The sequence below is a fragment of the Neovison vison genome, chromosome 3 (genome assembly GCF_020171115.1).
Source record: "Neovison vison isolate M4711 chromosome 3, ASM_NN_V1, whole genome shotgun sequence".
NCBI lineage: Eukaryota > Metazoa > Chordata > Mammalia > Carnivora > Mustelidae > Neogale > Neogale vison.
This window is the reverse complement of record NC_058093.1, coordinates 210,164,645-210,191,778: the sequence shown is the minus strand read 5'-3', so window position 1 is coordinate 210,191,778 and position 27,134 is coordinate 210,164,645. Positions and strand designations below refer to the sequence as shown.

At 35.3% G+C, this 27,134-nt stretch overlaps 1 protein-coding gene across 1 annotated transcript; it reads left to right on the top strand.

Moving 5' to 3' along the window:
- Positions 1–113: 113 nt before the first annotated feature.
- Positions 114–21,699, top strand: CEP76 (centrosomal protein 76). The gene is made up of 12 exons (XM_044243653.1): positions 114–329; positions 1,408–1,563; positions 2,607–2,688; positions 3,322–3,546; positions 4,724–4,909; positions 6,880–6,977; positions 7,314–7,442; positions 12,019–12,207; positions 16,326–16,492; positions 17,817–18,150; positions 20,039–20,256; positions 20,832–21,699. Exons 1-12 carry the CDS (start codon positions 267–269, stop codon positions 20,968–20,970), a joined length of 1,986 nt encoding a protein of 661 aa, XP_044099588.1. The 5' UTR covers positions 114–266; the 3' UTR covers positions 20,971–21,699.
- Positions 21,700–27,134: the final 5,435 nt, after the last annotated feature.

Sequence of the window (27,134 nt, the reverse complement as noted above, 5' to 3'; positions counted from 1 at the left end):
AGAGAAGGATGAGGCAGGCGGAGGCGATCAGGCAGGAAGGGGGGCAGCCCGAGCCCTGGTAGTCCGCGCCGTTTGAAAGCAACAGTTGAGCGCCGCCGCTGCCTCGGCTCCCACCCAGCCCCGGTCCTGACGCGGCGTCGCGCCCCCCCGGGAGCTGCGTGAAGCCAAGCAGGCGCGCCGGCTCTCCTCAGCCGCGACTGGCATTGCGGGGCTGGCTGGGGCGCGCCCGAAGCGGGGAGAAGCGCGGCGAGGCGCCGGCCCCAAAGATGTCGCTGCCTCCGGAGAAAGCCTCGGAGCTGAAGCAGCTCATCCACCAGCAGCTGAGCAAGGTGAGGGCCGCGGGCGCCGGGCCACCGGGGATTCTCTGTCCGCCTTTGGTTCTGAGCGCCCAGCCTGGCGTCCCGAGATCCGGTCGACGGCGGCGCATGTTTGCGTGGGACGCGAGCGCAGGCCCTGGGGCACAGAGCGCCGGCTGGACGGGGTCCGGGGTCGCAGCCTAGGGCTGCTTCCTAGCCTTGGTGAAAGAGAACAATGCGGACAGGTGCTGGTGAGAGTTTGAGGTGACGGAACGCAGCAGAGAGAGAGCACAGCTGTGCCGCCGGAGCGTTCATCCTGCGGTTACTGGGTATCCGATCCAGTACAAGTTGTGTTTGGAGCAGGTGGATATTCAGAACTCAGGAACTAGAATTACTTTAAGGGTGAAACTTGTGTCTTTGAAGTTGAACCAATCAGCAGTTCTTAAAGAAGTCACGAAAGGGCAGTTACTAAAGGTCTTGTAATGAAAGTGTTTGTGATAATGGGAGTTCAAGGACATTGTTCAGGTGCTTGGCTGACTGCAGTAAGCTGAAGTAATAAAAGCTATCGTTCATTGTGCCCCTGTATGTGGTAAGGCTTTGTGGTAAGTGTTTAGCATCTTTTACCTAAGCCTCACTGTAATCTGGGTAGGGCACTACTTTTTCCAGATTCATAAAGAGTAAAAAAGTTGACTCAGTGTCATCTCTAATAAGTTCAAAGCTGAAATTCATTCTCTGATTTCCTGCTCCAAGTCTGTGTTCTCCTGATCATACTACCCTCTTTCAAAAGGTCTTTTTTTGTTGAGTGTTACTTGTGGGGAAAGGGTAACAAAGGTAGTACGTAGATAACCAGCAGAAATTATTTCTAGAACTTGTACCAAAAAAAAAATAAAAATCATCCTAAATTTTTTTTTTCTTTTAAAAAGTCTTGCCTTTATTCTCATTGACTTCTAGTGACAATGTTACGTTTACTATTAGCTTGAGAAGCCTTCCTGAATTTTGTCTATCCACTTTCCCATTTTTTCCCCCCTTGGGTGTTTTAGAAAGAAATTAGTTAATTGTCAATGTTTGATGGTTTCATGAATGTAAATTGTAATGCGAGTTTTCCACATAGATGGATGTCCATGGCAGAATAAGGGAAATCCTCGCTGAGACAATAAGGGAAGAATTGGCACCAGATCAACAACAGTTATCAACAGAAGATTTGATCAAAGCCCTTAGACGTCGGGGAATCATTGATGATGTGATGAAAGAACTTAATTTTGTTACTGTGAGTAATCTGTTAAGGGAAAAATTTTGAGTTTGTTCCCATGCTTAGTGCTGCTTATAGGGTCCATATTTGGGATTTCTTTTTAGTCAAATCACTTTAAAACAAGACCATTTTTGTTTAGTAATATCCTTACTTCAAGGATAAGCTAACTCTACCCTTGACTGTAGCAAGTAGGATTATTTATCAGAGAGATTGGAGTTACATACTATATTTTTCTCTCTAAAATGACAGAATTTCCTGTTGTTATTCTCTAGGTCTATAATTTTAAGTGTACATATTTCAGTTAAATTAGTTCACCATAACCTAGTTCTTTTTCACTAGTATTCTATAATTTTTTTTAGATTAGGTGTATTTTTAAAATAAACATTCTTTTGGAAGTGCGTTCTCTAAGATCAACAAATTACCCATTTCTTTAAGAAAATAATTGTGTAAGAACCTTCAAATCTCTTTATACAAATAGGTCAGTAGTGGGATGATAGCCTCAGTGCACAAATTAGTAAGTAGGCCTTCTTTTGAAAATGAGGCAATAATGAGAAACTGTGACCTAATAATGCCTGGGTAATATAATATAAAAATTGGATGGACTACGTAACACACTGGGGAATAAGTATTTAAATACAGCCTCCTTTTTTGGTTTTTGAGGTTTATAAACCCATTTGTTTAAAAATTGACCCAATAACAGCTTTTGCTATGTGAATGTCATTCTCTTATTATAATCAGTTCATAGTAGAATCATAAGCCAAATGTCATATTAGGCTTAGAAAAAGTTTAACCTTGTTTAAGATGTTAAGGATTTGTTTTTTGCGTTCTGTGGACATTGAAGACAGTTAAATTCCTTATTAGATTTTAGGTGTGACCAGTCACATCATCTTTTTTTTGCAGGCTTTTCATTATTTTAATTATGCTGAGAAAATAAGAGTTTCCTTGAGGGGGCTTTATCCTATCTATTTTTATTTACTTCTTAGTCCCATTGTTGACATTTCCTTGCTTAGCTTTAATTTTTGTTTTCTAATTTGTTTTCAATTTTTTTCCTGCCTTTCTAGGACAGTGTTGATCAAGAACTACCTTCCTCTCCAAAACAACCTGTTTGTTTTACTGATAGACAATCAACGTTGTTAAAAAAAAGTATGTATATTTCTTTTTAACATTGATTTTGTTTTGCACAGTATTACATATTGATGTGCTGTAGTGTTTGGTATTTGATAGTAAACATTACTTCTTTCCCAAATGAAATACTTAACATTTTTGTGGTTAATTACCAAAAAAAAAACTGAGATTCTATTTTGCGTGAAGTGTGTATGTCAGAAGATTTAATGTATCATAGAATGGAAGCAAAAACAGCATCACCTGTTTCTTCTGTTTTAATAATTTATTTTACAAACATTATACAGCCTTGCTTTTTTTAATGCTAGTTACCTAACAAGTATGTTTACTGAGTTTATACTTGTCTGAGTTCGTTTGTGGAGGTAAAGGAGGGTTGGATAAGCAACTAAAAAGTGAAAGTTTCTTAAGCCTTGGTTCTGACTCCTTTCTAGCTGGGAAAAAGTAGCCAGGATATGTATAAACTCAGATAAAGATATCATATTATGTTTGTTTTCTTCCCTGGTTATAAATGGCCCTGGTACAGAGTAAATTTGTTACTCTTTTTCTTTATTTAGTCTTTGGTTTTATTTCTGTTAAGTTATTATTTCCTATTGTCTTGATCACATTCCTTAAGTTATTTGGCAGTTTCCTCATATATATTGCTACACTTTACAGCTAATATTGATCCAACACGGAGGTATCTTTACCTTCAGGTTTTGGGTGGAAAAGCTTTCTTGGAACATCTACAAGAACCTGAGCCTTTACCAGGACAAGTTTGTTCAACCTTTACTTTATGTTTACATTTTCGAAACCAACGTTTTCGTTCTAAACCTGTTCCATGTGCCTGTGAACCAGATTTTCATGATGGCTTTTTACTTGAAGTACACCGAGAAAGCTTAGGTAAGGAGTGATGATAAATTGTCACTTAACTGAATAAATCTTTGTTAGGTTTTATTGTAGAACAACCATTACAACTTTTGCTGTAAGGAGAGATTTATAATGAATGGATCTTCCTACTTTGCTTTTATTTTCTCCACTGCTCTTTTTTATATGAATTACTTCCACCCACCTTCTTTATTTTCTGCTAATTAATTTTCCGTGAAGATTATTTTCTTACTGTTTTAATGGTTTCTTCGTTAGTAGTAAACATTTAAATGCCTATGGGGAGTGCCCTGGGTGGCACAGTTGGTTAAGTATTCAACTCTTGGTTTTGGCTCAGGTCATGATTTAAGCATTGTGGGATCCAGCCCCGCATTGGGCTCTGCATTCAACACAGATTCTGTTTGATATTATCTCTTCCTCTCTCCCTGCCACTTGTGTGTGCATGCTCTCTGTCTCTAAATTAGTCAGTGAATCAGTAAGTGCCTGTTAGGTGCATTATCCTGTGCTAGGAAAGTGCTGAGGCTATAATGGAGAATGAGACATAATCCCTCTTATATATGAAAGATAGCTAGATTTATAACCTTCAAAAATAAAAGTTACGATGGGAATCTGTAACTCTCTTTTATATAACTTTAAAATTGTATATTTGATTCCTATAATTGGTTTACATTATTTCTGTAAATATATTTTATAGGTTATTTCAACACAGAAATCTTTACATTTGTAAACTTAGCAAAGTTACAGAGTTATACCTTCAGAGTTTTAGATTGCTAAGATGGTTAATACATTATGAAAATTTTTTTTTGCCCCCAGTGAAAAAGACTGGGGTTTTTAATTAATTAACTGATTAATTAATTAATTAGCTGATTAATTAATTAATTAGACCATGGGCAGCACAAGTTGGGAGGGGCGGGTAGAGGGAGAAGCAGATTTCCCGCTGATGAGGAGCTCGATCCCAGGACCCTGAGATCATGACCTGAGCCAAGGGAGAGGCTTAACTAGGAGAGCCACCCAGGCACCCTAGGATTTTTTTTTTTTTTTATAAAGTAATTTGTTGCATGCTTTCTGAGGCATAACCAAATAATTTTTTTTGTTTTCATATAAGTTTATTATTAGTATCCTTTGTAATAAAAGTAGTCTTCTATCTTATCCTAACAGAATATGTAATGTGCATTTGTTTGGTTTATGTTCCCAGGTGATGGAACTAGAATGGCTGACTCAACAACAATGTTATCAATAAGCGATCCAGTTCATATGGTGCTAATCAAAACAGACATATTTGGTGAGACTACATTGGTAGCATCCTATTTTCTCGAATGGCGATCAGTTTTGGGTTCAGAAAATGGAATGACCAGTCTCACTGTGGAACTTATGGGTGTAGGTATGATGATTAATCACTGTTCCCTTTTTATAGCCACAGCTTGTTCTTTGATACATTTTATGTTTTCTGAATACCTTTATAAACCAAGAAGGAAACATGTAAAAAGAATTTCATTAGGGGATCTCTGGGTGGCATAGTTGGTTAAGTGCCCAACTCTTGGTTTCCTCTCAGGTATTGATCTCACAGTCGTGAGATCCAAGTCCTGCATCAGGCTCTGCGCTAAGCAGGGAGTCTGCTTAAGATTACTCTCCCTCTGCCCTTCCCTTGTGCTTGTGTGTGTTCTCCCTCTCTCTCTCTAAAGTAAATAAATCTTTTTAAAATTATTTTTATTAACATATATTGTATTATTTGCCCAGTACAGGTCTGTGAATCATCAGGCTTACACATTTCACAGCACTCACCATAGCACATACCCTCCTCAATGTCCATAACCCAACCACCATATCCCTAATAAATAAAATCTTTTTAAAAAATACTTTAAAAAATGGAATTCTGTTAGAATTGCAATTGGATTCTAGTATTGTAGTCTTCGGAGTTGTCATGAAGCATGTTATGAGTATAGAACTTCACAGTCTATCTTACCTTGCCTTAAGGAAGAAAAACTTTATCGGGCTAGCATGCTTGCTTTTTTCAAATTTATTTGATTGTATATAAGACTGTAAAGAAAATTAAGATTCTTTACACACATGCATATGTAAAAACCCTCTACTCCAGCATATTCTAGTGTACAGTGCATCCCCATTAGTACCAGTGTCTTCCTGCAACCGTGGCTCTTACAGATTATGGGGTTAATGATATTCTTCCAGCCTTTAACATGTGGGAATGTGGGACTCAAAGAGAGACTAACTTGCTCATTGATGGGATCTATGAATCCCATCTTTCTGAGGACCGAGATGGTGCCTATCTTACTCACTATTATCTCCTTGGACTTTTGCGTACTATCTGATGTATAAAAGATATTTGCTAATAAAATAAGGCCTACCAATATTTTATGCATAACATGTAAAGGAATTACTTTGGTATTGAAAGTAAGTCACAGAGTCTATAACCTAGCCAGTGGACAGTATAGCTTTAGTACTTTAGATCTGGTAAGTGTGTTTTTCCTTAAATAGAAAATAGGGGGAAAAGTTTTATGTGGGATACTTATTTTCAAAAAGATACCCATTATTTGTCTTCTGATACAGGCCTAACATGATAATCATACTAGTGACCCAAGAAATAAGTATGTTCTGATTCAACAGAGAAATAGTTAATAGTTCTGGTAAAAAGTGTATTTATTTTCTAATTCTTTAAATCCAGGAATGGATTGAAAATTTGTACTCATGGAACACCTAGGTGGCTAGTCAGTTAAGCATCTGCCTTCAGCTCAGGTTATGATCCCAGGATCCTGGGATTGACTCCCACATTGGGCTCCCTGCTCAGTGGGGAGCTTGCTTCTCCCTCTACCTGTCATTCCCCCCTGCTTGTGCTCTCTCTGGCTGTCTCTCTCTTTCTTTCTCTCTCTCTGACAAAAAAAATCTTTAAAAAAAAAAATTTGTAGTCAAATGTGATGTGAAAAATGGGAAGGGGTTTAAAATATATATATAGGAAGGGATACATAGGAATTACTATATGTGACAAAGTATAAATATTTTCTGAGAATGAGATGTTAACAGCTGCTTTACTTTGTTTTTAATGTAAATCTGGTTGTCATACGTTAAACGAAGATAAAAATTAAGAATACCAAATCTTGTAGACCCAAATAGCCCCTTAAAAAGTGATAAGCAAACTCAGAAAATAGGTCTTTGTGCAAAATACAAACTAATTTGATTTGGTTCATTTTTAATATGAAGAGTAAAGATGATGTTGAATATTATCTATATTTCATGTAAGTGGTAAATCACAAAACTCTATTTTAGATAGACTTTGGTTGACTAAATATACATAGTTTGGAAACCTCTGAAGTTCTAAATATTTATTTATATTCATAGGCACAGAATCAAAAGTTTCTGTGGGAATTTTAAATATAAAACTTGAGATGTACCCACCACTCAATCAAACATTATCTCAAGAAGTAGTGAACACACAGGTAAATAATCCTGAATGTCTCTTCTTTGTGCATTTGTTTTCATAGTAGTATATTTACCTGTTGATCCTAGAGAGTACTTTCTTTTTAGAAAATTATCACTTACTAGTTTTAAGCAAGAGAATGAGGGTGTGATTTATTGAAAAATGTTTGTCTTGGGAGAGAAGATCACAACCATTATATGGAGATGAGTTTATGGGGTGGTATAGACAGAGGGAAGTCAGTCAGGAGGCTCTTACAGATGGTGGAGATGGTAGCTTATGTTAGGGTGGTGGTAGAGATGGAGAGAAGTATATAGAATTGTTATATATTGAAGAAAATGTTTTTTTAAATTTCAAGCTTGCTTTGGAACGTCAGAAAACTGCAGAGAAAGAACGATTATTTCTTGTATATGCAAAGCAGTGGTGGAGAGAATATTTGCAAATTCGACCCTCGCACAACTCACGGCTGGTTAAGATTTTTGCACAGGTAAAGAAGGTTCATACTTGTATTTGAGATTTATTGTTGTATATGTAAATTTCATTTACCATGAATTTGTAAAAAATTTTTTTTCCAGACAAATGAAACTTTATTTGTAAAAATCAAATATGATTTTGTAATACTTTCACTGAGTAAGTAACATACATATCTTTGTTTTATTTTGCTTTTCATTTTCAATTTTTTTTAAACCCTTTCTGAATATATTTGATTTAAAATAGATGAAGACGCACTTTGTTTAACTTGGAGTATGATATTTCGTACTAAATGATTAAATACTAGGATACTTCGCAGTTGATAATGTAAATTCAGCTTTCATGTGCAGAATTGGGTCTCTGGGCATAGATGTTTAGATATATATATACACATTGTTGGGCTATTTTCTTTTCTTTTCTTTTCTTTTTTTTTAAGATTTTATTTATTTATTTGATAGAGGTCACAAGTTGGCAGAGAGAGAGGAGGAAGTAGGCTCCCCGCCAAGCAGAGATCCCCAGGCGGGGCTCGATCCCAGAACCCTGGGATCATGACCCGAGTGTTAGGCTATTTTCTTAAAGACATTATTCCATGTAATAATTCTATATAGCCAAAATCTGTAAGCCAGTGACAGTAATATTTAACTGCAGCATTTCAGTTCTATGTATCTATTTCTATTTTTCCTGTATCCCAAGCCTATTTTCTCTCATTAACAAATCAGAATAAAATATATAATCAGATCTGTATTTTATATTTATTCAGCCTTACATAGATGCTTTTATAAGAGTTAGAGTGTGGTGGTATTTTGAATAATGTGTCTCAGATCCTGTGCATTCATCTAGTTTTACCCTACTTAGTAGGATGGGCTAAGAGTAGTTGAGTTTCTAGATGAGGAGCTTAGAAGTGGGAGAGCCTAGTTGACAAGTGGAAGTGAGGAAAACAGCTTCTCACTTTCCAGTAGCATTGTCTGTGCATTATTTGACTGGGCAGACAAGGTATTAATGAACATTAATGAATGTCAGAATGGGGAAAAGAGAAACCAGTCACAGTATAACTGGCTCCCTACTGTCTGTTTTATGTATTACCATGTGGAATCTGGGACCAGAGAAGAATGGGTGAGTGAGGGAGTGGATCAGAGAAATGGCAAATGAAAGAGGAGGAGGAAAAGGGTGAGATAAACGCAGTACACACAAATCAGGGAATGGGAATTTTTTTAAGGACATATTACGTAAGTTCCCATCTCTTAAATTCATTATAAGAAGATTTGAACCACATAAGGTCACTTAGTCTCATGGCGACCATATGAGATTGTCAATTGGCCAGGCATTGCCACTTTTTATAAAAAATAGTGTAAAAGAGAAAAGAATTTTTCCCAGTATCAAACAGCAGCTTAGTTGTGGAGACTCCATTAAGTTGTAGGTTTGACTGGACCACATCTGGACATATAGAGAGAGTAAATGTTTATCTTATTTCAGTTTCCCGGAAGGGTCTTTCGCTGCTGCGTTCTCTATTTGACTAGATACAAAGTTAAGGAACAATAACATTTATTTAAGGCAGTCAGCCTAATCACAAAACTGTAGTTTGTTTTTCTTTAAGATGTATTTTTTTTTTAAGATTTTATTTATTTATTTGACAGAGAGCGAGCGATCACAAGTAGGCAGAGAGGCAGGCAAGCAGAGAGGGAAACAGGCTCCCTTCTGAGCAGGGAGCCCAGGGTCTCTATCCCAGGACCCTGAGATCATGACCTGAGCTGAAGGCAGAGTCTTAACCCACTGAGCCACCCAGGTGTCCCACAAAAATTGTAGTTTTAAGCCAAAAAATTATTATACATGGTCTGAAAATGAATTTCCAGTGCTTTTAGGCATAAGAGAAAACAGTTTACAGCAGCACTATCTTTCTGCAGTGATGGAAATGTTCTCTGTGCTGTCCAGTATGATAGCCATAGAGCTATTAAACATGTAAAATGTGGCATAACTGAATTTTAAATTTTATTTAATTTTAATTAAAATGTAAAAGGCCACATAGGATTAGTGGTGTCCTTTATGGACAGTGCGGGTTTAGAAGCTAAGATACTGAAATTACTGAAATTTTCAAGACATTTCATTTATGGGGATATATTATAGATAATACGAGAAATATTGCTGTAATGAAACATCCAATGTATCTTATATTCTAAGATGCTACTACTGATGATTGATTTAGGGCGAATACATCCACTTTCCTCATTCCTTTCCTCTCTGTTAGCGGAATGGTAAGAATAGGACTAAATGCCCCACTCAGGAACTCAGTTAATTACCTTTATCCTAACCAAACATCTGCAGAATCATCAGTTGTTATACCTAATAATCTGTTGTAGTTTTTCTTCCTCCCTTGCTTATTTTCCTATAGTACAATAGTAATTCACTTAATGATAGCTTTTAAATTTTCTAATGTAAGAAATTTTAAAATAAGTTACAGAAATTGATCTTTAAGGCTATTAAGTTTTAAGAAAATGTTATGAGGATTGAGGCTATCCTTTTAATGTGCAGATTTTGAAAAATCAAAAAGTCTTAAAAAAGACTTAATATTCTCAAATTATACTAGATTAACAATACTGAGTTAATATAAAGAAATCCAAATAATTTTCTGCTTCCCTCCAAAATCAGAATGATGATTTTCTGTTTTCAAAATGAGTGCCTTGAAACACCCTTTACTTAAATTTCCTCTCTTCCTATCTCTGTTCCTTAATTGTCTTTGGTTCTTCATTCTATTTGAGCTTTTTCCTAGCTGATCCCTTTGTTCTACCTCTATTGCTGACTCCCAAGATAGCCTGGGGAGATGGAGAGTAAGAGACCACCGTGGATGTGTTTGAGCCAGGGAGATAACAGTGGGGTGGGAGAGGACAGGGCAAAAAATTCAGTGCCCTTTAGAGTTGAGAACCATAGTTACAATTCAGATTGTAATAATACTTTGCTCTACATCAAAAAAATTCATGCTCTTTCTCTATAATTAAATAATAGGGTTGGTTTGTTTTTCTTACTAAGGTATGGGATTATAGTGGAGAGGTGGGTTTTTTTTGGGTTCTAATAATCGAAACAATTATTTTTCTGTTGACTGAGTTAAGCCTTGTTTCTGAGGAGCCTTGCTATGATAGATTATTAAATTATCTTTGAATTTTGAATAGAAAGTAGTCCTTTGACTTTGTCATCTCCGTAATAATGAAGTTAAGGGAAATATGGGCTTTGGTAATATTAACTCTAAAAGCGCAGCGGTGGACAGTCATCAGAGATTTTTTTTTTGTATGCCCTGTAGTTATTCAGCTCAAATGCTAGGATACATCTTATGTTTAAAATGAAAGATGTTTTCCTTAAATGATTTTTAGAAGTCTGCTTTCAGTTTGCTTGGTTAACAAATCCTTGTTTCCTGTAGATCTCCAAGTGTAATGGAAACAAACTAAAAATGAGCTCTGATAATTTGTTGGATCAGTAAATCAGAAAAGTTATTCTGTTTGGATATACAGTATTAAGTTCTGTTTGAAAATATGAAAGGATACTTTGGTTTACATCCCCTCTCCATCCCCCAACTACCTGCATATTCTATTTTCAGAGGAGTTCTTTTTTTTTTCTTCTAATTTTATTGAGGAGTAATTGACAAATATAATTGTATATATTTAAAATGTACAACATAATGATTTGATATACGTATACTTTGTGGAATGACTACCAAGATTAAGGTAATGAACACATCTATCACCTCACATAGTTACCTCTTTCTCAGGTGGTGAGGATGCTTAAGGTCTATTCTCCGTAACTTTCAAGTTTACTGTATTAAGTAGTCACCATGCTGTGTATTAGATCCTCAGAACTTACCCTTATAACTGAAAATTTTTACCCTCTGACCTACATCTTCCCTGTTCCTCCCTCTCCCTGACCCCTGGCAGCCACTATTCTTTTCTCTATTTCTATGAAATCAGCCTTTTTTTTTTTTTTTTTTTTTAAAGATTCCACATGTAACACCATACAGGATTTGTCTTTGCCTGGCTTATTTCACTTGGCATAATACCCTTCAGATTTATCCGTGTGGTCACAAATGGCAGGATCTCCTGTTTTATAGCTAAATAATATTCTATTGTGTATGTAATACCACATTTTTTGTACTCATTCATCCATTAAAGGACATTTTACTTGTTTCCATATCTTGACTGTTGTGAGTAATGCTGTAGGGAACATGGTTGTGCAGAAGTCTCTTTGAGATACTGATTGCAGTTGCTTCAGATACATATCCAGGAGTGAAACTGCCGAATCATGGTTGTTGAAGTTCTTACTGTCGCAAGTTTTGGGGACTGCTGAGGGTTTTGAACCCTGGTTCTGTTGCATAATATCTGTAGCTTCAGTTTCTTCATTTATGAAATGAAAACAGTAAGAGATGTTAAGAGGATTAAAAGAGAAATTTTATGTGTAGCACCTAGCTGTCTAGTGTTAGATGCAGGGTAAGCACTCAATAAGTGGTATCCAGAATTATTTTGTCCCACATTAATATATTCTAAGAAAAAGTGTTAAAATTGGGAATAATTAATCTATCCTTACAGTTAATGTTTTTTCCCTTCTTCCCCTAGGATGAAAATGGGGTAAATAGACCAGTTTGTTCCTATATTAAGCCACTTCGAGCTGGGAGGCTTTTGGATACTCCAAGACAAGCAGCAAGATTTGTTAATGTCCTTGGTTATGAAAGAGCCCCTGTTATTGGAGGAGGAGGTAAACAGGAACAGTGGTGCACTCTGCTGGCCTTTCTCTGTAGAAACAAGGTATTCTACACATGTAATAGAATTAAAAAGCAGTACATCATAGTTAATGGGAATTTCTATTTTCTATTGAAAATAGAAAAGTGGGTAAATTATCAATCTGAACTAGTCAGAATCTTTTTTTTTAATACATAAAGAAAAAACAGCATCTTTATTTTCTTGTGTAGTTTCTTATTTAGCATAATGTGATTTTTGTGAGGTGGAGCTAAGTTCTGTAGTGTCAGAAATTAAGATACAGAGGTAAATTAAAAAGTGAATTGGAGACGATGCTTTATACCAGAATCATGGTCTTTTTAGTACTATTCATGTTTTAAAATCTATTTAGATGATATATATATATATTTTTTTAAAGAGAAAATGGCAGTACAAGATGGATATGGAAGAAAATCTTGGATTGCTTGGTATTTTGTTCAGTTTCAAGTGTATATATTTAAGAATTTGTGTACATTTTTTATGTTAACTCACTTCAGTAAATGAATTTTATAGATTATGTGATATTTTCAATCATCTGTGTCCTAAAAATGTTGATGGTATAAAAACAAGACTGGGGTGCCTGGGTGGCTCAGTTGTTAAGCATCTGCCTTCAGCTCAGGTCATGATCCCAGGGTCTGGGATCGATCCCTGTGTTGGCCTCCCTGCTCGTCAGGAAGCCTGCTTTCCCCTCTCCCACTCCCCCTACTTGTGTTCCCTCTCTCTCATTCTGTCTGTCAAATAAATAATACAAAGTATTTAAAATATATATATAAAAACAAGACTATCTTTAGCATTTCAGTTCTGCTGAAATAGAAAAAAATAATTTTTAAAAATTTGTTTTGAAATAATTTTGTTTGGTCTGAGGTTGTATTAGTAGTATGAGTATTCATGTACAAGGTAAAGCTTGTACAGAAGAGCCGATTCAGCTTAGAGGTTGATTTTTTAGGAAGATTATATTTTAAAAAGAACTGAAGGAGAGGTGCCTGGGTGGCTCAGTTGTTTAAGAGTCTGCCTTCAACTCGGGTCATGATCCTGGGGACCTGGGATCCAGGCCCATGTTGGGCTCTCTGCTCAGTGGGAAATCTGTTTCTCCCTCTGCCCCTCACACTGCTCATGCTATATCTCTCTCTCTCTCTCACACTTTCTTTTTCAAATAAATAAATAACCTTAAAAAAAAATGAAGGGGCTCCTAGGTGGCTTAGTCATTTGGGTACTGCCTTTGGCTCAGGTCATGATCCTGAAGTCTTGGGGTCAAGCCCTGCATCTGGCTTCCTGCTCAGTGGGGAGTCTCTTTTTCCCTCTCCCCCTCCTCCTGCTTGTGTTCTCCCTCAAATAAGTAAATAAAATCTTTAAAAAAAAAAATTAAAACAGTGACATCTGGGTAGCTCATCAGTTAAACATCTGATTCTTGATTTTGGCCCAAGTCGTGATCTCAGGATCATGGAGTTGAGCCGCAAGTCAGGCTCCACACTCAGCTTGGAGTCTGCTTAAGATTCTCTTCTCTCTCCCTCTCATTCTGCTTCTCTCCACCTCCCCACACTCTCTGTTTAAAAAAATAAAAAAAAAGAAAACAGTTAAACATTATCAAAAAACTATTTTTATTTATTCTCAAGCTGTGGTTCCCAAAAGTTGTATGTATGGATTTAGGCTTTTTTATTTCAAATATAGCAGGAATGGTACATATTTAAAATTATTATATAAATAATTCTTTCCTAAAGCAAATAATCATCCTTTGGTTCATTATTTTTTTAACCTGAGTTAGTTTAAAGAGAAAGCACATCTTAAGTTAGAAATTTGAATTATTAAATTTTTAAAAATTAAAAAAAATTATTCAGAGAGAAAGGGAGCGACTGAGAGCATGGGGGAGGGTCAGAGGGAGAAACATACTCTCCACTGAGCAGGGAGCCCCGTGTGGGACTTGATCCCAGGATACTGGGATCATGACCTGAGCCAAATATAGCTGCTTCAACTGAGCCACCCAGGTGCCCCAGAAGTGTGAAATTATTGAAAAAGTTATTCTTGCACAAAACAAGAGCATTACAGAGTAAAGGTGAAATTTCACCCATAATTCTATTGCCAGCTTTTCATCTCTCTTTATATTTTCGTGTTTTTTCTTCTGTGTATTTATCATTTTTCCATAATTATAATTGAGATATAAATAATATTTTGTGTTCTGCTTTATAATTTAACATTATGCTATGAATATTTTCCCTTGCATTGCTACAATTTTTATGATCTCCATCTTTTTTTTTTTCAAAGATTTTATTTATTTATTTGACAGAGAGAGAGAGAGGGAGAGATATCACAAGTAGGCAGAGAGGCAGGAAGAGAGAGAGGGGGAAGCAGGCTCCCTGCTGAGCAGAGAGCCTGATATGGGGCTCCATCCCAGGACCCTGAAATCATGACCCAAGCCAAAGGCAGAGGCTTAACCCACTGAGCCACCCAGGCACCCCTATGATCTCCATCTTTTAATGGTGTGTAAATATGAAGTTTTCTTTAGTTGATATATAAAATCTACTTAACTATTGACATTGTAGGAACTGTTTCTTTTGGATATAGTAGCTTGCTTCTAATTTGTTGATATCTTTGTGAGTGAACTTTTTCATTGAATATCTTTGGGAGTATTATTTTGGGAGTATTATTACTTTTCTTTTGAAATCTCAGTATAGAAATTACTAGGTCTAAAAGGTTGGATATTTTATTTTTCAAAAGTCAAATTTGACATTTTAGAATGCTGTCGTTCTAGTATAGTTAAAAAAACAGCAGTGTAGAGCCACTGGTACAAAATTTGGGGGAAAGAAATTGCCCCTTATGCTACCACTGAACCTAATAGTTACTTTTGCTTTTGTATGTTACCTGTATCTTTCACTTAAATATATATCTTCATGTAATTATAGCCTTACAGTTAAATATTTTGATTTTTTATGGATTATCAGATATTTTCTGTTTTTGTAACTTTCATAATATTTTTAAGTTGTGCAAGTAATATAATATTGTCAAAGGAAATTTAGAAAATAGAAGGGAAAATGATATGTAACCTCCCATAATTACAGCCATTGTTGACATTTAGTTCTTTCAGTCATTTTTCCTGGTATGTTACCTAAAAATGATCACATACAGGTACTTCAACTGATTGTTTTAAGTCTGAATATTTTCCCATGTATTTGCGTTTTTCTTTTTCCTTTTTTTTAACTTTTATTTTTTTAAATTATTTTTTAAAGATTTTATTTATTTATTTGACAGAGAGAAAGCACAAGCACAGGAAGCAGCAGGCAGAGGGAGAGGGAGAAGCAGGCTCTGCAAAGTAGGAAGCTGGATGCAGGACTCCATCCCAGGGAGTCCTCTGGGATCATGAACTGAGCCAAAGGCAGAGGCTTAACCATCTGAGCCACTCAGGCGCCCCTGTATTTGCATTTCTTGATACATCATTTGTCATCTTGATATTTGCATTTCTTGATAAATCGTTTGTCATCTTGTCTGTTCATGTCCTTTAGCTCTTTAGCTATTCATATTTAAAATCTTGCTACTTTTCTTTCTGTTATATATAGGTTTTTTTTATAAACTTTTGAATCTGAATGTCCCCTTTTAAAGTATATATGTTATGACTATCAGATTTGTGAGCACTGACTTTGTAAAATAATTAGGTTCTTCTAAAGTTAGCGTATTCTTACCCCTGTCCCCAGTTGTTTAAGCTTAACACTAGACTAATGATTAAAAGTGAAAAAATTAGGGGCACCTGGATGGCTCAGTCAGGTAAGCACCTGTCTTTAGCTCAGGTCATGATCTTAGGGTCCTGGGATTAAGCCCCAAGTTAGACTTCCTGCTGGGCAGGGAGTCGGCTTCTCCTTCTCCCTCTTTGCTCTCTCTTTCCCTCTCTCTCTCTAAAGTAAATAAATAAAATCTTTTAAAGAAAGAAAGGAAAAAAACTAGGGGTGCCTAGCTGGCTCAGTCAGTGAAGCATGTAACTCTCCGTCTCAGGGTTGTGAGTTTGAGTCCCATGTTGGGTTTAGAGATTACTTAAAAATAAAAATTAAAAAAACTTTAAAAAATGAAAAAATTAATACTTTTTTAAATTATAATTTTGTATATTTGGATATTTAGTGAAGAAAATGTGAAGGAATAAATATTTAATTGATTTCATTTTCTAGGGTGACTGTGAAGATCATGCTAACCTTCTGTGCAGCCTTCTTCTTGGATATGGATTAGAAGCCTTTGTCTGTGTTGGGACTAAGGCAAAAGGAGTACCTCATGCGTGGGTGATGACCTGTGGAACTGATGGAACTATCACTTTTTGGGAGAGTTTAACAGGACACAGGTTTGTCAACTATGTTACGAGGATATTAAAATGAAGATGTATGGGCGCCTGGGTGGCTCAGTGGGTTAAGTCTCTGCCTTCAGCTCAGGTCATGATCTAAGGGTTCTGGGATCCAGTCCCGCATCGGGCTCTCTGCTTGGCAAGGAGCCTGCTTCCTCCTCTCTCTCTGCCTGCCTCTCTGCCTACTTGTGATCTCTCTCTGTCAAATAAGTAAATAAAAAATCTTTAAAAAAAAAAATGAAGATGTAAATATTTTAAATTATAGGTTCTTTGTTTATATTGATGGTACTCAAAGGCACATACTGATAATTTTCATTATTAGAGCCTTTTTGATAACTATGTAAAAGATTACTTCAATTTAAATAGCTATTAAATTTGAAGAAAATTTGTACATCTAAAATATTCTTCCAACATAATATTGGTAAAAAATAAATGATTTATTTTTAATTTCGTGTAATTGGCATATGCTTTTTCTAATGTTTTTCCTCAAACCTAAAAATCAGTCAGGTTGTAAGTCATGGTTTCTTTTGAAAATTTGATGTCACTAACCCCACATTGGCAATTTCACTGTATACTTTTTTTAGTTCTTTTGACCGCCATCAGTTTGGAAGGAGTTCAGTGCTCCTCCCTCTTTCCTGGGACCATCTCTTTCTTTAGCTTCTTGATAGCACTTTCAATTTTAATTATTCCTATCTGGCTTGTCTCATTTCTCCTTCATCTTGTCTATAAATGTTGGAGTTACTAAAGGCACAGCCCTGGGCCATCTTCTTAGTTTTCTGAATTTTTCCCTGGTTGCTATTCATTTTAGTTAGTTGTACCTATTAATATATAGCTAAATTATTTTAATTGTGTTATCTGAGATGAACAGTTTTTATCTTTATTTTTTTTTTTAAGATTTTTTTTTTTTTTTTTAATTTGACAGAGAAACAGAGCAGTAACACAAGCAGGGGGAGTGGGAGAGGGAGAAGCAGGCATCCCGCTGAGCACGGAGCCCAATATGGGGCTCGATCCCAGGACCCTGGGATCATGACCTGAGCTGAAGGCAGATGCCCAACGACTGTGCCACCCAGGCACCGTAAACGGTTTTTATCTTAATGGTTATACATAGAATATATTTTCATGTTGAATAAAGTTGATTTTTATATCATAATATGTGCCATACAATTACTAAAGTGTAATCAAATTGTAGAAATATAAGAAGAAAAAGCAAGTATTGAACTCTAACCCCAGAAATAGTTATAGCCTTAAATATCTTTTTCAATTAGGTGTTGCCTTTTTATTTTTTAAGTTTTTATTATAGAAAGTTATGATTTACTTTTTTTAGGTACATCCACAAACCTGCCAATCCTGATGAATCTCCAATTGCTGAACAGCCCAAACCATTGTACCCATATCGAACAATTGGTTGTGTTTTCAATCATCAGATGTTCCTGGGAAATTGTCAGCCCTCTGACTCAGTAGAAATCTGTGTATTTGATTTGAATGATGAATCCAAATGGAAACCCATGAGTGAAGAAGCAATCAAATCTGTGTGTGCTCCAGGAGCTACAACGTCCCTTCCTCCCTTTCCCCCTCTATGTGCGTCCACAATTGATGCTTCAGTAACAAGTAATGAAATAGAAATGCAGCTAAGGCTGCTAGTGTCAGAACACAGGAAGGTAATTAACACTGAAATTTGTAGTTTTGTGCATCTTTTTTTCATCTGTTTGTATATTTAACAATTTGGGGAGGGGACAGGTGGGATAGTGCTGTCACTGTTCTAGCCCTGAAGAAAGCAAATTTAGTTCCTGCCCTTAAGAAGCTTGTAGTTTTGAAAGTCATGAGAGTTAGGTTCTAAGACTCAAAAATTTCTAAATTCACTAATACTTTTAGAATTCATTACTTCCTTCTAGAAATGAAGAATGTTGAACTAGTTCAGACTTTTGCTAAATACCACTAATTTGGATTTTTTAGCGAAGTACTTATTGATACTATTCTCTTTGAAAATATTGGGTTATATTTTTTCATATTCATTTTTTTCCAGGTTGGTTTTGTTTATTTCTTCCTATCACACCTATTTAGTTGGATGTAAAAGTATATCCTCATTTTAGCTTTAATTTGCCTTTCCCTGATTACTAATGAAATCAAACCTCTTATTTCTTAGCCCTTCAGATTTCTTTTGTACATTAAAGAAAACATTAAAAAAACAAAAATATTAGTATATTTTAAGAATTTTTTTCATCAAAAGAAGCCAGTCAGGGTGTGAAAAGAGCACAGTTGGAGTGGGAAAAGTTCTTTGTAACACATGTAACTGTCAAAGGACTAGAATCCCCATCCCCAAAGACTTATTTCTAATTCACCTTTTTGGATTCCCTGATAGACTCCCCATCTTCGGTGAATCCTGTTTTCTGTATTCCTTGAGGCCATCAAAGGCAAACTGATTTACCAAGTATGTTTTGTGGGTCCCCAATTACTATTAGTTTTGGCTTCTAAAATCTGCTGTACTCACTTGCCAACTCACCAAAGCATCTAAAAGTATATTTTGGAAAATATTTAATCTGGCGTTTGTAGTTTGATCTTAGAAATAGGTTGTTCAAGGACCTAGTTCACTATTGCTGGGAATGAAAGCCCCTTATTACTGCCCCTTTCCTTCCATCACTTACACTGCCTTTTAATTTTCTTAGATCTTGTTTACAAACAAGACCAGTATTTTATTACATTATAAGAACTTACACAGAAGAAAACTGAGCTAGATACTAGTGTTGATCACTAAGGTAATTGTGCCTGTAAACCAGCAAGTGAGATTTACTTTTTGCCACAGTAAAAAGATAGATGATATAGACCTTTGGGGTTACTTGGAACCAGTTAAAACCTTGAACACAAAATGAGGATATGGTAGAGATCTGTTATGATCAAAATATTTTGATTTTGACAATTTTTTTATGTTTTTAAAATATCATGTGTCTAGATATCTATAGTTCATTTGATGTTATAGATGAAATCATAATTGCCTTTAACATTCCACAGAAACATGTTTTTAGCTCCCCAAAGGCCTATAGCATGTCTTTTTCACCTTTTTATCTCTACAGTATGAAAGTTAGTGTGTTTTTTTTTAAATAAATACTTAAGTTTAATTATACATACAGTTCATTTGTTGACTTTTCTACTACTGTTGAATTTGTGTTGGAGCAATCAAATTAGGCAGATTGAATCTTACTAAACTCTTTAAAGTTAAATAAAATACAATTTCAGATTTCAGTGGCGTTGTGTTTTCCATAGTAGTACTCTTCCATATAATCTTTTCTAGTGGATATTAAGGAAGTATAGGTTTTGGAGCCTTTAGTAAGTAACATCGTTGTATTGAAAGCTTTTTATTTTTTTCTCTAAGAAGTAAAACCAGATACTTATAGTTCCTTTATTTGCATGTACCCTTACATTTATTAATAGAAAGTTTAAAAAGTTATGAGTTTAAAAATCTCTTGGCATATATTAAAATAGTCAATGCTCATAATTGGTTTTTAAAATATTAGTGTATTTCACCTTTTCTTTTTATCTTGATTGCTGTAGGATCTTGGTCTCACTACTGTTTGGGAAGATCAGCTTTCCTATCTTTTATCACCAGCTTTGGCTTCTTATGAATTTGAGCGTACAACAAGTATATCTGCAGGCAATGAAGAATTTCAAGATGCCATAAGGAGGGCTGTCCCTGATGGTCACACTTTTAAAGGGTTCCCAATACATTTTGTATATAGAAATGCAAGGCGTGCATTTGCCACATGTCTTCGGTAAGGTAGAATTCACAAGTTCATAAATGTTATTATTGGCTTGGGAATTTAAAGATATTTATTTATTTGAGAGAGAGCATGAGGTGGGGGCATAGTGGGGACAAGCAGACTCTGTGCTGAGCATGGAGTCCAATGTGGGGCTGAATCTCATGACCCTGAGATCATGACCTTAGCTGAAACCAGGAATAAGATGTGCAACCTCTTAAGCCACCCAGATGCCCCTATTAAGCTAGCGATTTTAGCATTCTGTTGGGCTGGTTATTTGGGAATGATTTTAGAATCACATGGTGAACTTTTGTAATGATTTATTATTTTCCTTGCCACAGATTGTGATTCATTAAATCTGAAATGTAGCTCTAGAGAGTTGGGATAATTTTCCCACTGATTTTGGTGCAGTCTTAGTTGAGGATTTCTGATCTTGTCCAGGGTAATTTTTTTAATTTGTAGACTGAGGAAATATTCAATAATTTGAATAGGTCAACCCAAATCAGAGGGCTATTAGTAGCAGAGACAGGATTTTTAAAAGATGTTTTAAATATTGACTTACTTAGAAGTTCACTTTATTTCTTATATAGGTCTCCTTTCTGTGAAGAGATTATCTGTTGCCGTGGAGACCAGGTGCGACTGGCAGTCCGTGTCCGAGTGTTTACTTACCCTGAATCTGCATGTGCTGTTTGGATCATGTTTGCTTGTAAATATCGCTCGGTATTATAGGACTAACATTTCTATAAGAATATACCTGTGTTTTATTGGAATTTTACACATTGTACATTACTAGCTGTTTAGAGGTTGTTATTTTAAGAATCATATTCTGGCTTGGATGTCATGTTTCACTTTTGTATATACCTGACTGATAATGTTTGAAAAAAATCATGTGTGTATTTAAAAATTAAGGATAACAAACTTGTGTAAATCTGAGTGGAATTTAGTATAAATTAAGTGTATACTTTATTTTAATAAATGCTACTTTGTTTACAGGTATTCAGTAGTTTAAATATGAATATAAAATTTATTCCATTTTCTTTATATTAACAGGTAATCAGAGATATTTATTTGTCCAAGGGTTTGAGCCATAGTAAAATCAATATCATTATTTTTCATAGATTAATGGGATTATTTTATATAATTAGAAATTAACCTCACAACAGATTTATTTATTAAATAAGTGAGAATACATTTTGATGAATTATCACTTCTGTGGTTTACCCATGGCCATGGGATATTTGTGACTTTCCAGGGATTTATGGGAAGACTTTGATGCAAGAGTAGGAAAACAAATAGCAGAAAAGCATAAATATTAATAACAAAACAAACCTCACATAAAAGTACATAAATAATTTATAAATATGTTAGTTTGCTCCATTATAAAATGAGTATTATTTTTATTTTTAAAATGTTTAAATCTTTTTTATTTGAGAGAGAGAGAGCACACATAAACAGGGGAATGGCAGAGGGAGAGGGGGAAGCAGGCAACCCGCTGAGGTCCTATATTCCAGGACCCTGGGATCATGACCTGAGCTGAAGACAGACACTTAACTGACTGAGCCACCGAGGTGCCTCAAAAATGAGTATTTTAGAAAAAATTCATCATACCCTTTTGTTGTGACACTGATAAATTGGTTTCTGTGATTATTATTGGCAGTCTGTTACTGATTTTCTGTAGTCATTACTATCCTCTTCATGGATTTCATCTTATAAAACCACATTTGTTTTTCTTTCTTCCTTTTTGTTTTCCATTGTGCTAAAACCATCAGTGTATATGTGACTACTCTAAATTGGAGAATCATTATGTGAAGCCATTGAAAAATGAGCATATGTGAGGAACTCCATGCTGATATTTGCTTTAAAATTGAGCAAGTTTTAAAAGTTGGTTTTAAAAGTGAGCAATAGTGACCATTAAAAAAACTGTAGCAGTTTTTTAAGGAGCTGCATGACAGTTGATTGAACTATCCACTCAGCATCTCTGCACAGATCTTGATTCAGTTGGTTCATCCATTGTTCTTAAGAAAGCAACTGTGGGGGCGCCTGGGTGGCTCAGTGGGTTAAAGCCTCTGCCTTCTGCTCAGGTCATGATCCCAGGGTCCTGGGATCGAGCCCCCACATCGGGCTCTCTGCTCAGCAGGGAGTCTGCTTCTCCCTCTCTGCCTGCCTCTCTGCCTACTTGTAATCTGTGTCTGTCAAATAAATAAATAAAAATCTTAAAAAAAAAAAAAAGGAAGGAAGAAAGCTACTGTGTGGGTGCCTGGGTGACTCATTTGGTTAAGTGTCCCACTCTTGATCTCAGCTCAGGTCTTAATCTCAGGGTTGTGAGTTCAGCCCACACTGGGGTCCACACTGGGCGTGGAACCTACTTAAAACCAAAAAAAAAACAAACCAGGATACCAGTTGGCTGTACAGGTTACTCCTTTCATCACTTCATTGCAAATAAAATGATTTAATGTTTTTTTAAAAAAGTAAAACCTAGAGATACCCTAAAATTTACCTTTTGCTTATTTTTATATATGATAAATATCTATGATTTAACTTGTTTAAAAAAATCTGAAAATATCCTTCCTAATTTTCACTGAAGATAGTAATCAGATGTTTCTTGTGAGACTGATCTGACTTTAGAGAATTAGCAAAATAAGAACCAAGACTTTTCCCTCTGTTACCGGAATTACTCATAAAGCTATCAATAGGGAAAGTTGCTTGTAATGTTCAACTTTTAGAATTAACTGTTTATGGGGCACATATTAAAAGGCAGACTATGTTAAGATCAAGGTTATCTTATCACTGAGGCTGGGTAATATCTTCCTGACTTGCTGTACCAGAGTTACACATGTATTCATAATGCATCTTTGGTATGAGTTCTAAAATAAATTTCCTTTTTTGCACTTTAATAGAGTCTGATGTGAATAATTTCCTATAAAGGTGGTTTATTCCAAAAGATTCTTTCAGTGCATTTATCACTAGAATTCTCTACCAGAAATTTTTCTTTTTAAAAATTAAATTTACCTTGTCTATTTGTCATAAAAGTTGTTTTTGTATTAAAAATGTAAAAAAATTTTTATATAATGTCTTTAATGTGTTCTTTTTGACAATATGTACACTAATACAGTCCTCTATACATATATATGTGTGTGTATAATATATAGGTATATTTATTTAGTAGAAGACTTATCAGAAACCTAGAAATTTTATTACTCAAGCATGAGCCTGTTGAATAAAGTATTAAATTTAGTTCAAACTAAGTGAACACTCCAGATGCCTTTACATTTTTTTTCTATTATTGAGGTATACATTTTTTTATATTATCTGCAAAAATACATCTATAACTTGGCCGTTCTGGAAAGTACACATATTTGAAACCCACTTTTCTACTTCTTAACAAAGATAAGATTTGAACCAAATGAAAAGTAGGCTTTATATCTGAAAAGACTTATTGCTGTTAAAGTAGTATTCTGTGCCATGTAACTGACCATCAGAAGGCATTAGTTATAAATCATTGATGGCTTAAACTATCCCATTCATACTTTTGACTTCATGCTGTACTAAATAAGAACACATTTTAGGTTAGATTACAGTTGCCAATTTTTGCAGGGTTGTTTTTTTTTTTTTTGACTCTTAGATAGCAGTTTTGTCCTTTCTACTTAAGAAGATAAGTACAGGAATTAGATGATCTGATTTTTAACATGCCCTTAACTTTTAAACCAATGAAAAGGCAGCATTGGTTTCTAGCTGTTGGTAGTTCAGAAATAATTTAAGATTAGCCAAAGCGTATATAAAATATTAAAAACAAAAGAGCTAAACATACAATAGAAGCCATCTCATTTTGAAAACCTAAATTGTTTATAGCATATGCTATATTTAAAGCACAAGTTGAGTTATAATCATTAATGCATGTAAATGGATATTAAATGTTTAATTTTTCTTCTGAGATGTGGTTGGCATATCATTGCAATTCCATTTGATTTGTATTTGGTTTGTGAGTTAACTACATGATACCAGTGTTGAAGTAGACATGGATATTAAGTAGAGGAGTGTATTAGCTGGTCATTAGTTCACATATATTCTCTATTTTTTAAAGATTTGTTTGTTTTAGAGAGCGAGCAAGCGGTGGGGCGAAGGGAAAGGGAGACAGAATCCTCAAGCAGACTGTCTTCTGAACACAGAGCCTAATGTGGGGCTTGATCTTGGGACTCTGAGTTCATGACCTGAACTGAAATGAATGAATGAGCCACCCAGTCACCCCAGTTCACATACATTCTTATGAAAGATTCCTTCTCTGAGTCTACTGAATTTAGACTGGTACTAATACTCCAAAACAGTTGTTCACTAGTATTTTTGAAGGTAACTGATTTTGTTTTGTTTTGTTTTTGTAATTTTTCTGTAATTATTAGTGGCAGTCTCTTTTAACTGCCAATAGAGTTTTAACTGTCTAAAACTAGAGTTTTAACTGTCTTGATGCGTTTTAATATGTCATGGCTTGAAATTATGGGATTTGGGGCTTGAAAGTCTTAGGTCTTCTGGTCCACGTAATTTATATAGTAATAAAAATCCAGAGCCATGAAGTTCCCTGTCTAAAGAAACATATCTCTAATAGCAGACCTGTTCTAGAATCAAATTCTGACTTTGAGTTTACTTCTTTTTGCTGTGTCTGCACAATGTGAGTTTTTCTCTCTGTGGGCATGGCATTATTAGGTATGACCAAGTTACAATCCAATATAGCATGGAAAATTTTTATTTTACTTGTTCTACCCAAGACATAGGGATATGGAAGGCACCTTTTATGATACTCATCACATAACCTGTCAAAAATTACAGTAATATTTGGGACATTAAGTCCCTGACATGAGGCCAGAATTAACCTTTTAGGGAGGATGGCCTAGAGAAGCTGAGGCCCTTAAGGGGCAATGAGCTGCTTGAGATTCATTGTGGTGTAGAATTCAACTATTTGTATACTCAAAAGAGATTCAGTAAACTGAGGTAGAGGGATAGTGCCTACTAACATGCATCTAGAAAATATTTCAGTCATATTGTCTGTATTTTGAGAGAATTAATTCTGAAATCCATTTACAAGTTGATTATACCTGGCCAGTTGTTACTGAATTTTTATAAAATTGTTGCCTTGTACACAATGTACAGTAAGGGAATAAGAGGAATGGTAGTACAAAACTGGAAGATGATTGTCAGAAGTTAGAAATCTATCTATTTGATTTGAAACACAAGCAAACATTTTATCACCAATTCAGCTTTATTGACATAATTTGCCTACCATACAATTAACCATTTCTTTTCTTCCAAGTTTTAATTTAGATTCAAGTTAGTTAACATAATGTAGTATTGGTTTTAGTAATAGAATTTAGTGATTCATCACATATATAATAACTGTTTTAAAGTGTACAGTTAAGTGGTTCATATTATATTTAGAGATACATACAACCATCTTCAATCAGTATTAGAACATTTCATCACCTCCAAAAGAAACCCTTTACCCTTTAGCTATTACTTTCCCATCTCCCTATTCTCTACCCTCCTTTCTCCCTAGCCCTAAGCAACCACTAATCTACTTTCTATGTAGATTTCCCTATTCTGGATTTTCATATGAATGGAATCACATATGGTCTTCTGTGACAGGATTCTTTCACTTAGCATAATGTCTTAGATTTATCCATGTTCTTGCATGTATCATGTCATTCCTTTTTATCGGTAAATAATACTCCATTACATGGATATGTTATTTACTTAGCCTTTTTACAAGAGACATTTTGGTTGTGTTCACTTTTTTACTATTATAAATAACGCTGCTCTATTTTTTATGTGGTTTTATGTGGGCATGTGTCTTCATTTCTCTTGGATGTATATCTAGAAGAGGAATTGCTAGGTCATATGATAACCAACATTTTAGTGAAATGCCAAATAGATTTCCAAAGCAGGTGCACTACTTTCTAATCCCACTAGCAGTGGATGAGTTTTCTAATTTCTCCACTATCATGCCAACACTTTGTTATTATCTGACCTTCTTCTGATTCTAGTCATCCCATTGGGTATGAAGTGGTATCTCTTTGTGGTTTTTATTTGCATTTCCCTAATGGCTCATGACATTGAGCATTCTTTCATGTGCTTATTGGCCATTTGTATATCTTCCTTGAAGAAATGTCTATTTGGATCTATCACCGTTTTTAAATTGGGTTGTCTTTTTATTATGAGTTGTAAGAGTCCTTTATATATTTTAAATACAAGTCTTCAGACATATGATTCGTAGATATTTTTTCCCATTCTGTGGATTGTTTTCATTTTCATGATTGTATCCTTAAAGTACTAAAGTTGGTTTTTTTTTTTTTTTAAGTACTAAAGTTTTTAATTTTGACAAAGGCCAATGTATCTGTTTTGTTGTTGCTGTTGGTTTTGTTGTCATGTTTAAGAATCCCTTGCCAAAAAAAAAAAAAAGAATCCCTTGCCAAATCTAAGGTCATGAAGATTTATCACTATGTTTTCTTCTAAGAGTATTATAGTGTTAGCTCTTAGGCCTTTGATCCTTTTTCAGTGAAGTTTTGTATATGTTGTCAGTAAGAGGCCAGCTTATTCAGGTGTCTAATCACCCTTTGTTGAAAAGACTATTCTGTCCCCACTGAATGATCTTGACAGCCTTGTCAGTTGATTATAAATGTAGGAATAGAGTCATGACTCTGTATTCCTATTGTGCCAGTCTGGTTTTTTGTCCCCGTACCACACATTTTTATTATCTATCATTGCTTTTCTGTACATTTTGAAATTGGGAAGTGTGACAGTCCTACATCTGTGTTCTTTTTCAAAATTGTTTTGGCTATTCTGGGTCTTTTGCAATTCCATATGAATTTTAGAATCAGCCCGCTGATTTTTATAAAACATCAGGATTC

Bases quoted from the DNA above. Each gene is read 5' to 3' on its own strand.
- CEP76 (XM_044243653.1), top strand. From the start codon at position 267: ATGTCGCTGCCTCCGGAGAAAGCCTCGGAGCTGAAGCAGCTCATCCAC. The intron at 4,910-6,879 runs GTATGATGATTA...TTATATTCATAG, and splicing joins TGTGGAACTTATGGGTGTAG to GCACAGAATCAAAAGTTTCT. The intron at 12,208-16,325 runs GTATTCTACACA...TTCATTTTCTAG, and splicing joins CCTTTCTCTGTAGAAACAAG to GGTGACTGTGAAGATCATGC.